General features: G+C 43.7%; 1 protein-coding gene across 2 annotated transcripts; it reads right to left on the bottom strand.

Moving 5' to 3' along the window:
• Positions 1 to 1,193: 1,193 nt before the first annotated feature.
• palb2 (partner and localizer of BRCA2) lies at positions 1,194 to 10,287 on the bottom strand. Of its 2 annotated transcripts, XM_074629716.1 has the most exons (13): positions 10,169 to 10,287; positions 9,830 to 9,920; positions 9,175 to 9,234; positions 8,900 to 9,080; positions 7,094 to 8,584; positions 4,348 to 5,798; positions 3,871 to 4,027; positions 3,509 to 3,587; positions 3,155 to 3,304; positions 2,936 to 3,052; positions 2,354 to 2,441; positions 2,072 to 2,247; positions 1,194 to 1,855 (listed from the first exon to the last, which is right to left on the bottom strand). In XM_074629716.1, exons 1-13 carry the CDS (start codon positions 10,210 to 10,212, stop codon positions 1,588 to 1,590), a joined length of 4,353 nt encoding a protein of 1,450 aa, XP_074485817.1. In that variant the 5' UTR covers positions 10,213 to 10,287; the 3' UTR covers positions 1,194 to 1,587. The 2 variants fall into 2 exon arrangements, with proteins under 2 accessions (XP_074485817.1, XP_074485818.1); XM_074629717.1 differs by lacking the exon at positions 10,169 to 10,287 and having other exon boundaries at positions 9,830 to 9,928.
• Positions 10,288 to 11,997: the final 1,710 nt, after the last annotated feature.

Below are 11,997 nucleotides of genomic sequence, written 5' to 3'. Positions count from 1 at the left end.
TGCAGGAAGAACAACAGATTTTTGCAGCTGCGATCTCATCTTTCTCCGTCAACATAGCATGCACTGTGGAATTTATTGCTTCAATCAACTACATTTATCATCAACACTGATTAGACAGCCACATAAAAGGTGGCAAACTTTCCCTTTAAAGTTTTCAAATGAATTTGAACATTTGCAGCTCCATAACAGCTGGGGAAACCAGTGAATGCTAGTGAATATAGTTATATAATAATAATAATTTGTACACGTATTACCTCCTGTTACGCCCCACCCTTGGGCAGCCCTATTGGGGCGAACAACACTTAAACACTGACCCAAACCAACCACAAAAGACACCTTTAAGACTCTCAAAATCCATAGGATTTATTAACAAAGACATATCAAGTCATAAACTGAGAGGCAGCAGAACCAGCAGTCCCCACACCAGAAGCCTCTCTCTTCTGCTGCTGGCACAGGAGCTTTTAAGCACTTCCTTCCCTGAGCAAATGCAGCACACCTGGGCACCTCGTAGAGCAGTGCAGCACACCTAGGCAGAGCTACTAGAGAGGGAAAAGGGACAGCAGCACAGAAAACACATACAGCCGTAACTGATGTGATCGTACAGGTAGTGTTGAGATCTGGGCAAGAAAATCTATCTGCATGGCTAAATAATATAATTTGGAGGAACTGGCCCTTTAAATAAGTAGTTAAACTAAGATCCTTGAAAGTATTTTCATTCAGAAAAAAGGCTTTTTACGTTTGAGAATATATCCTCTTTCTTTCATACGTCCCGTTTTACGCAAAAACTCAATGAACAACCTCAGGAGATTTATCATGTGTTAGTAGGAGATGATTGTTTGCTATAAAGTGATTATTTTACAAGTGCCAAACTGTCTTTTTAATAATCAACTGGAAGAGAACAGTTAATGTGCCACATCTCTCAGCGATGTAGAGTAAATCACAATCTTTTGGCGCCTCCTGGTGGACACAAATATCCATTACAGCTTAATTTACAGTATTTGACAATTAGTAACGTACATTTCTCAATTCTGAGTTCACTTTTCCTTCATATAGTTAATTCTTCACATCCACAATGCAAGAATGCAACTAAAGTAGAGTACCTTTACGCTATGAAAAGCATTTCCTAACTGTAAATACAGTGCATCTAAGATGGTTTTGGTCCACCTTAGCAATATAAAAGTAGACAAAAAGTATAACAGAATTCACAAATATTTAATGTAAATGATAAAAAACAACACTTCTTTTTCTTTAAATATAAGAAATATAACAAAGTATTCATGTAACCACAGTAAGGAACGGTCAAAACAGCAGCAGTAATAAAACACAAAGTTGTTTTTGGTGGTCTAAAAAGTGAAAAACCACCATCAAGTAAACATTCTCACACATAGAAGTCCAGTGTGTGATACTCTAACATTAGTGTAGGAAGTTTACAGTATATAATGTCTTCATCTCAGTAGTACGGCGGCCATGAAAGTTACATTTTCGTCTGCTGAAATGTCTTTAAGGGAAAACCACAGAACTAAACGTGACATTGAAGTATTTTAAAAGGTTAAAATCTCCATGTAAACATTCATATAGTGATAGTTTTTATTTGATAAAAGTAATCCGAGAGTCAGTAATGTCAGTGTGGCAGAGAGAAGTCGGACTCGTACTGTAACAGTGTAAAGTAACGTCTCCGTTGTGATGTCCGGTCACCAGCGTACCTCCTTCCCCCCATCGAGCCAGCTGCCAGCCGTCGCTCTCAGGAGCCCACACCGTCCTGGAGGCCGCCCGGCGCCCGAGCTCCCACACACACACGCAGCCGCTCTGGCTCAGGCCCACCACGCTGGAGCGGGTAACGTCGGCTTCACACAGCCTGCAGAACACACAGAGCCAGATAGTTACATGAGTGTAGCCTGTAGAGAGAGACAAAGTCCCTCCCCTTTCCGGTGGACCACCGTGGGACCTTATTTCGGAAAAAATGTGTACGGTAGTCAACGGCGAGAGACAATCTTCTTTTTCTATTTTGATTGGGGGGCAGGACTTCGCCTCTCTATATGCAAAGACATAAATACATCAGGCCTCTTCTCACCTGCCAGACCAGGCTTTGGGCGGATACAGCCGAGTAGCCACAACAGATTTTCCACTCAGAGGGTTAACGGCGACCAAGGAGAACAGGGCGGTCTTCTTCTTCTCCTCTGCCTTCTCTTTGGCTTCTTCCTCCAGAGAGCTGAGCAACTGATGCTGCAGCAGGACAAATAACACTCCCTGTGCACCAACATACACACACAAAAACACGGGAGTAAAATCATCTGGAGAGTGAGGCAGTTATGGTGGCACAGGCAATTTTACGACAACAAGCAAATAGACTTACACAGTAGGAGTATCCTCTGAGACAGGCCATGTGTGATAAACCATCTCCGAGGACGATTCTCTGCAGCAGCTGTCCGCTCTTTAAATTCCTGTAACACAGAAAAATACAATTCAACCGTAAACAGCAGCAGTTCAAGTGGGAGCCACATCTGGATGTTATTCTAAAAATATCTAAAATCATTATTATTTCTCTCAAAGAGGAAACATGCAGTGGTTATGTTGATATATTCAACATTTAATGTGTTTGTGCTTCAAGGTCAGTTAAAGGACCCGGGCCTCGTTCTCAACTAATCCAGCCTAACATGCTGTTATCAGTACTCGGCTTGTGATTGGCGTGTGGGCGGGACCTCAATATCGTGGCTCCAACCACCGATCACTACCGCGCAGACTCTGGCTCCAAATGACGTCAAAATCTCAAATTGGCCGTTCCTGTATCCACGATATTTTGGCTCCACTTTTGCTCAATGGGAGGAAGTGGAGACACGTCGTCCATCTTTATATACAGTCTATGTATAATACTTTAAGGACGTTTTGCTGCGAGATAACCATTAGCATGGCGATGACTTCTCCGTCACAATCTTACCAGACGAAGAGGCGTCCGCCCTCATCTGAGCCGATCAGAGCGTCTGAAAGTCCGTCCACTGGAGCGAGGGCTCCGACACAAACACCAGGAGACACGAGAGGCTGAGAGCTCCATGTGCTGAGAGAGAGAGAGAGAGAGAGAGAGAGATGAGACACTGAGACGTCTGTGCAACGAGGAAATAACTGAGAGAGAATAAATACAACGCCAACTCTGTGTTACCTGCCGCTGTCTGACGGCGTGAACACCTGCAGGGTGGAACCAGAGGCTGAGTGGGAGGAGGTAACCACTCTGGACTTGGACACGCCCACGACAGTCTGCACAGCACCCCCACAGAGCAGCACTTGTGAGAGGCTGGAGCACAACAGCATCCTGACCACACACAAGAGACAGTTAAGTTTAAGAAGCTCTGAAAAAACTTCAACAGCCGGTTTGCTCAGGCACAACTGATAAACTAATTTAGAGATGTCTAATAAAAATATCCTTAGTTTAACACTAGGCTTAATTATTGTACAGACAATTGGCCAAAAATGTTAAAATACATGTCAGAGGGTCAGTCGAGTGTGTTGTATTCACCTCACTTCTCTGATTTCTAACTGACCCAGAGTCACACACATCAGGCCAGCAGCATCCGGGACAGGAAACATATTGATCACTGGCTGCAAACAAACAGGAATTAATCAAATAAATTAACAATTGTTGTACGTTTGACAAAATTAAAGTGTGTCACATTAGAAAGTGTCATATTCGGTCCTTGAAACAATAAATGTTGAGTCTGTCAACAGTCGACTTTTGTTCTATTTTAGTGTAATTACTCCTCATCCTACCAACTGGGGGTCCTTGGAACTAGCGAATGTATGCCGCTTGTCCTTGAATGACGATTAATCAATAACTCTGATATGCAGGCGTTCATTTGCACTTCATACACGTCCACACACTCGCCTCATTGAAGGCCCAGGTGTGTGTTAAGCTCCAGTCAGAAGCTGAAGTCTGTCCCCAGAGACACACCGCCCACTTTCCAGCTGCTGCGACACACAAACCACCCGAGGATCCGAGCAGACAGCACGCATCCACCAGACAGCCTCCTGCTGGGGCCTGAACACAAAGACACACAAACACACAGTGATTCACTCTATAGTTGCTGCAGATACACACACATTTCCTCTGCAAATACTAGAGTGCTGCTGGGATGACGTATTTATGTACTTCTGGGTTCTATCGACAAAAAGCCAATGGGATTTTTCCACTGGGTTTTGGATTATTGCAGAAAATAAACTCTGTGGCAAACAAATGTTTATGATTCTTACACGTTTTGTTCAGCAAGATAATCTTCACAAATGAACACTTTTCTGATTTTTGAAGTATGAATGCAATTGTCAGAAGTAAAAAGTAAAAATTCATAATTGTACGAGTACCTTCAGTGTGTGTGTGCATCTCATCATGTGTTCCTCCGCTGTCTCCGCCTGGTGATCTGACCCCTGTGACGGGATGCTGGAGACAACAGGGCGGTTAGGAGGTCCCACCCTCTGGGACTGATCGTCTGTACGTAACAGCTCAGATGAAGCCTGGATGTGACCGGCGGGGGGCTGGCTAGGAGGGAGGGATGGACAGGGAGAGAGAGCTGGAGGGGAGAGGGCCTGGGTGGACGGGCTATGAGGGGGAGGCAGGGTGAGAGGTGGGGCGGAGGGGGAGGAGGTCAGAGGGAGGGCAGCAGAGACTGGGTGGGGGGTGAGTCCTAGTGATGGTAGTGTGGGGCTGGAGAGGAGAGCGAAGGAGGCCAGGTGTGGGGTTATGAAGGGGCAGGGTGCTGATGCCAGAGGAGGGCTCAACAGGAGCTGAGAGTGGACTTTGTGGTGCATGTGATTGTTATTTTCCACCAATCCGTCTCTGGTGGGTTCAGAGGATTCCTTTGAATCTGAAGCAGGAGATTTCACGTGCAGATGCTGCGCAGGAGACTCCCCTGGAGCCTCACTGTCATTACATAACTGTACGGCTGTGCAGCTGGTAGAAGGCTCCTCAGGGGTTTTCTGTAGAGGGCAATCAAAGGAAAGAGTCTTGATGATAACGTCTGTTTGGTGATCTGTAGACATCTGATCCCCCAAAGGACACACTACACCGGGACAATCTGTTTGTTCTTCTGGTGAAATGACAGATGACTCTTTTATTTGAAGTTCATCTGAGCGCCCGATGACATAATCATTCCCTTTGCCTGTAGGTCTGTCTGCAAAGTTGATGTGAAGGTGGTCAACAGAGACGCTACTCTGGCCTTGAGTATTCAGAATCACAGTATCCCGCTGTTTGTATTGATCGACACAGTCAGCAGCACAATCTTGAACCACTGATTCTGTTGAGGTGGTGTGAGTCAGACACTCTGGGTGAAGGTTTTCAGTCTGCTGCTCTCCGGGGTTTTCTGTAATATCTCGCTCAGATGACTCTTCAGTTGAGGACTGCATTGTCAATTTATCTACACGCTTGTATTGTACTGACAAGTTTTGCAGGTCTGCGTATTGTGTAGCAGCCTCAGTGGGATGGGGTGAATTTGAGATTGTGGGCGTGAGGCTGAGCGGGAGTGGAAGAGGCGCCGCTGGGTCACTGCCGCCGTAGCGAGGGTCAAAGCGCCGGCTGCTCCTGCGTGTGCTGTGGGACGGCGGTGTAAAGTGTTCAACTCCTGAATCCACAGAGACTTGGCAGAGCTTGTGCAGCTTCAGGGAGGCAAACTGGTCATCAGGGAGATGGAAATCTTGTGGAATATCAAAGTTGGTCAGGTTGCTGACCAGCGGGCCGAGGGACAGAGAGGGGAGAGGAAGCAGAGACGTTTGGGCAGGTGAAGAAGAAGGCAAGAGGAGAGATCGCCAGCTTGCTGCGCCTGCAGGACACAAAGTGAGAGAAAATTTAATAGGAGGTAATAGTTTCAGAGCTCTCATTTATTTATCTAATTATTGTGTAACTTCTACGTATCTCTGTAATCTCCAAAACACTTTTTTATTTTATTTTGAGGTTATAGGGTGAGGGAGGACAATGAGTGTGGGTTGGTGAAAAATTGGGGGTACACACACAACACATATGTTGATGTATGTACAGTATGTGGTTGTACAATGTCGTCTTGCTGCACTATTTGATCACAAAAAACTAAAATTGAGTGGAAAAAAAAGAGAATTTGACGTGAGATGAAGCAGACAGGTAAGACAGTGTTTCATAAACAGATTCCTTACTGTGTATATATAAATGATATCAAGGGTGTCCCAACTTAAAAGAAAAGCTTTTTGTATTCTTTACTATTATGGGACTCTGGGAAACTGTGAAGTAGGGCTGCACAATTAATCAAAATTGTATCTATATCGCAATATGGCCTACTGCAATTTTCAAATCACAGTATTTGTTAAAATCGCAATATTTGTTAAAGGCGAAATGTGTCAAAATACCGTTTTAAATGAAATATTGTTGTGCTGCAGAGATGTCCTGGCCCACGCATCATATTCTACAGACTTAAGAAAACATCTTTGTTTGGTATAGATCTACATAAAAACCTCACCATAATCATTTTAATATGTTTTTCAATGAAAATGAGAATAATGATGTAAAAATGATCGTTCCCCCTAATATCGCAAATCATATCGCAATTGCAATATCAGTCAAAATAATCGCATTTAGATATTTCTTCAATATCGTGCAGCCCTACTGTGAAGGACATTTTATAGACAAAGCAATTAATTGATTAATTTAGAAAATAACCAGCAGATTATCTAATAAGGTAAATATTGATTATTTGCAGAATGACAAGACTGTTTTGTTGTATGCAGGTAACAATGAAAATAAAGTTTAATTGAATTGACGAGTAGAATATGATCGCTGTGTTTATCCTATATGACATGTATCAATATGTCAGCCAGCAGCACAACAACAGTATGGCTTTTTATGTGTTTTAGTAGCTTTTGGACAACAATGGAAGTTGGTAGTAGAAGAATTAGTAGGAACATTTGCTTTTAGTCTCTTCAGGGGGATAGTGAAGATGACACCAGCCTTTAATTTACTTTATATAATAACAACTTACTGTATCCAAACCTGGTATTAAGGTTAATGCTATTTTAATCTTAGAGACAAACCTTCTCTATCTCTATCACTGACACACACGGATATACAAAGTCACAATACAAGTCTTACTTCTACTCATCTGTGTGGCTCCGTCAATCCTGTCGCTGCTCTTCAGAAAGATGGGAAAGACCTTCCCCAGATGTCCAGAAGCAGAGCTAGACTGAGCTGCATTAACTCCAGAAGAGGGCTGTGTATCTGTGCTGTGGATGGACGCAGGCTGGGGGTCGTCCCGCGCTGGAACAGCTTCTCCCGGAGTGAGGCAGGGCTTCGGTCCATCAGCTCCGTGGAGAGACGGGGAGGAGGAGACCGGGGAACTGGAGGGCTGGGGATCGTCTGAGGTTTGTCCAAGGCCTAATTGATGGGTGTCTAAACAAGGAGAGCACCGTGGGGTCTGAGGTCTCCCTCTGCCTCTGCCCCTACCCCTACCTCTTCTCCTCCTCCTACCTCTCGCTGGACGAGCAGGGGTGACCGTAGGGGAAAAACAAGCATCTGTGTCGATCTGACAGGATGAGATTTGATCTGAAATCTCACTGGAGCTCTGACTGTTCAGCTCAGCAGATGTGTCAGCAGACTGTGACTCCATACGAGGACTTACAGATGCAGCGGTCAGGGAGGACAAACCTGTCCGAGAGTGTTCATCTGAACGGTCGTGGCTGTGTGTGTTCGATCTTCTGCCCCGGCCGCGGCTCCTGCGATGCCGTCCCATGTTCAGCTGGGAGAGTATGACGGCCTGAATGTCAGGCTGGCTCTGTGACAATGTCATACGTCTTGTGGTTCGGACGTAGTACTCTGCTGGGAAAAGTAGTCCTTCCACTAGAGTACAGGAGTCCAGGAGACCCACACTCTTCACATCCTGCTCGCCTCCAACCAGCTCACTTGGTTCTTCTTTTATTTTAGCTGCATTATCACTTTCTATTTTCTCTGCTGCATTTTGTTCAGTATCTTTATCACTGATGTCTTCACACAGCCTTCCATCCCTCTGTCTCTCTCCTCCCTCTGTCTCCTTTCTTTTTCCATTTTGCGTGCCGTCTTGTTCCCTTTCTTCAGTGTGTGTAGCAGGGTTCCAACATGTGAGCAACAAAGAGGTTGACTCTTTCACTTCAGCTCTCAACTCGGTCTCTTTTTCCCTTTTTTCTTGTCGTCCTTGTATCCGTTTTCCCTCGATATCTCCTGTTTCCGTTTTTCCACAAGTGTTCCAGTGTGTAAGCAGCAGAGACGGAGACTCAGTGTCCGTACCAGAAAATAGCTCTTCACTTTCATTCACAACCTCTGTTCCCTCCATTTTGACTCTCTCTTCACTTCCTTCTGCTTTAACAGTCTCCATCCTTTCACTCTGCTCCCGTCCTTCCTCACTGTTGTCGTCTGTGCTCCTGCCGGCCTCAGCACTCCTCCTTTCCCAGCGCAGGCGGCTGCGTCGAGACCTGAGGCGCAGGGCAGGGCTGGGCCTGTGACCTCTATCTGTGTCATGGCTAGGATCTAGGGTTTGTGGGCAAGCAGCATCAGAGGGCAGCAGGAACCTGATCACCTGGCTCCTCCTGGAGCTATCAGAATCTGCTGGACCTGGTAACACATCAGAAAAATTGTGAATTCTAACTTGTTGTTTCAGACAAAACATTGTCTGCTTCTCAGAGTAATGATCGGCAATATAAATAGTTTGGTGACAACTGAAGTACAGTTGTCTCAGGCGACATAGACAGTGCGCATGTGACATCATTTTGGCACAAATGGAACCCCATAATTACATACATATATTTACAGCTACACTTTTGGCAAATAAATCTATTCCCTGAATCACTTAGATATTTTACAACATACATATTCCTATCTAATTGTCATTTACTACCTGTACTTTGCAGCTGATTAGGACAGACTCACCTCCAGCGTGTCCCTGGCACTGAGGTACGCTTGTGGGTGTCCCATTAGTGGTGTTCAATATCAATGAAGATAGGTTGAGAGGGGGGTTGGATGTCACCTCTGGGTCTCTCTGGTCCTGGTGGTCCTGCTGACTGATCCTGCTCCTTACATGTCTCCTCACTGCATCTAAACGCTCAGCTCGCTGCGAGCAGATCAACATGTGTGTGTGTGTGTGTGAGACAGAGAAATTCTACACTGGGCTTCTTATTTATAGAATTAAAGCGAAAGACTCGTACCTGTAGTCTCTCAGCTGTCCTGAGGTACTCCCTTTGTAACAGTGCCAACTTCCTACGAAGCTGAGTGGGTAAAATGTTAATGTGTCAGCAGTAGTCAGAAGACACAGAATTAAAGGTCCCATATTACAAAAAAGTTAGATTTTCATGTTTTTTTTTATTATAAAGCAGGTTTAAGTCCTATATAAATACTGTGAAAGTATCGAAACACTCAATCCACAGGGAAATACACACAGCCCGTATTCAGAATCTCTGCATTCGATACAAGCTGTCAGGATTTCTGCCCATTTGTGATGTCACAAATATACCATTGACACAGATTTAAACGTAAACATTCTAAATGTGTCCCAGTTTATTTCCTGTTGCAGTGTATGTGAATGTCATCAGCTGACAGGAAGTACACATGGACCCCAACTGTTGCCTAGCAACGCAATTCTGTTGCAATTCCGTCAAAATGCACTAAAACGGAGCGTTTCAGACAGAGGGTAAATACAGGCATATTCAGGCTGACAGTATGAGGAAAATAAAAGGTTTTTTGAACATTACAGCATGTAAACATGTTCTAGTAGAAACACAAAATACAAGAATGAACCTGAAAATGAGCACGATATGGGACCTTTAAAGGTTCATTGTAGCACATAGCTTTAATGTCCAGTACCTTCTCCTTGTCATCACAGTGTAGTGTCGTCCTCAGCTGCTCCTCACAGTGCATCATATCTCCACTCTGTTCTCCATCCTGCTCACCCGGCCTTAACATCCAAAACACACATATAACACACGACTACAAGTTAAATGCAGCTATAGCAAGGCTCATATGACATTGGTTCAGCTTCACAGAGCTAGAAACTAGTTAAGTTAGTTGTGCTCTTAGCTGCAGCACAAACGGTTTAACGTTAAGAGTCAACAGCAAAGTTGTCTACACACGGACGCATATAGTTTTGTTGTAATGACAACTTTTCAGTAACTGTATATCAGTAAACATGTGGAGCAGACTTACAGCTCCGGTCTGTCCATGGAAAGTTTATTTTGGTGTTCGATCATGCGGGGATCGATTTAGTTCCAAATTTCCCGCGACTGCCTCAAACAGACCTGAGCAGTCGAGCTCCGATGACTCAATCAGTCCAGTCTGGAGGAGAGTAGTGATGGGAATTCCGGCTCTTTTTAGTGATCCAGATCATTTGGCTGAGTTCACCAAGAAGAGCCGGCTCTTTCGGCTCCCAAACGGCTCTTAATTTTACCACTTTTGCCTTTTATATAATTCAGCCAAATTTAGCACTGTTTTGACCTATGATTAGTATGTGTGCACACTTCAATTATTCAATATAATTATACTAAACCTTATAATTTCCAGAATATCATAGTTTTACATGTTGCTTCGTTTCTGACTGTCACTCATCTTGTCTGCTATTTGCACACTGCACTCCTCTCTTTCTCTTTCTCTCCTCCTCTCCCTCCTGCTCTGTACCTGTAGACCGTCAGCGCGCCGCACCTCCCAGCTTGATGGTATGATCCTTGTCTGTCATCACCCGATTGGTCGCACGGACGTCATTAACACAACATTCAGCCACAGTCAGTGCATGGAGTGCCCGTGGCACGGAGAAGATCGTCCTATCATTCTGCCTTGAATTAATAAAAAATAAAAACATTAAAAAACGGCTCTTGGACGGGAGCCGGCTCTTATCGTTCACTTAAAAGAGCCGGCTAAAAGAGCCAACTCGTTCGTGACAGACACATCACCAGAGGAGAAGCAGGTAAAGGGAAAATATTTACTCATTAAAATGACCTGAAAGTTTAGTTTCGTATTCACAGCACAACCTATATTACTTCCATGTATTAAACGTACTTGGTTTAGAATGCCAACATGTATTAATATTAATTATTATTAAATTTTTGGCAGTAATAACTTTAGCTAAAGTATTGTATAAATGGGCTAACATGCTAAAACACTGTGTTACACCGAAATCTGCCCGCAGAGAGCCAGCAACACATGACGTCACCATTTCAGACGGCTGTCATCAGAAAATGTGACCTCACTGTACCTGTCTTCTGCTTTTCTTTTAGAGTTTTGTGAATATACCTTTAAATGAAAAAAATATATTAATACATTTACGTTTTTACACAATTTAGTTTTGTGTGTTTTCTGTCACATATTTGCCTCTTTTATTATACAGGTACAGTGGGGTCACATTTTCTGAAGACAGCTGTCTGAAATGGTGACCTCACTTGTTGCTGGCTCTCTGTGGTCACAGATTTCAGTGGTTACAGATTTTGGTTTAACACCTATACATGTATGGAAGTTTTTATGGGACTTTATTAGTTGTAACCCACAGAAGACAATCCACAAATGTGTACCATGATTTCCAAATATTTCACTATCCACAAACATGTATTTTTGTATTTGTGTTGTGTAAAGTCACATCCACAAGAATAAAGGGGGATTTGCAAATACACATAACTCACTCCGTAAATACGTATTTTAAGGTTTACATGTAAAGTGATATATATGCATTTGTGCATCTATTTCTACACGTGGAATGGTATTTGCACATTTGCAGATCGCTTCCTGTGGATTTATGGGCCACATGACATTTGTAACTTCCCTCCTGTTTGTTTACAGAATTTTGTCCGATACAATTCACAAATATACACCATGATATGCAAATATTTCACTACCCACAAACGTATTTTTGTATTTGTGTTGTGTAAAGTCACATCAATGTGTATTTGCAAATCGCCCTTTGTTTTTGTGGATGTGACTTTACACAACACAAATACAAAAATACATGTTTGTGGATAGTGAAATATTTGGAAATCATGGTACACATT

The sequence above is a fragment of the Sebastes fasciatus genome, chromosome 3 (genome assembly GCF_043250625.1).
Source record: "Sebastes fasciatus isolate fSebFas1 chromosome 3, fSebFas1.pri, whole genome shotgun sequence".
Classification (NCBI taxonomy): domain Eukaryota; kingdom Metazoa; phylum Chordata; class Actinopteri; order Perciformes; family Sebastidae; genus Sebastes; species Sebastes fasciatus.
The sequence above is the reverse complement of the archived record's forward strand: the minus strand, read 5'-3'. Positions and strand labels throughout refer to the sequence as shown.

Coding starts and splice junctions, on each gene's coding strand:
- palb2 (XM_074629716.1), bottom strand. CDS start 10,212: ATGATCGAACACCAAAATAAACTTTCCATGGACAGACCGGAGCT. Junction 4,028..4,347: donor GATGCACACACACACTGAAG/GTACTCGTACAA, acceptor CTTTGTGTTCAG/GCCCCAGCAGGAGGCTGTCT. Junction 3,588..3,870: donor CTGGGCCTTCAATGAGGCGA/GTGTGTGGACGT, acceptor GTTTGCAGCCAG/TGATCAATATGTTTCCTGTC.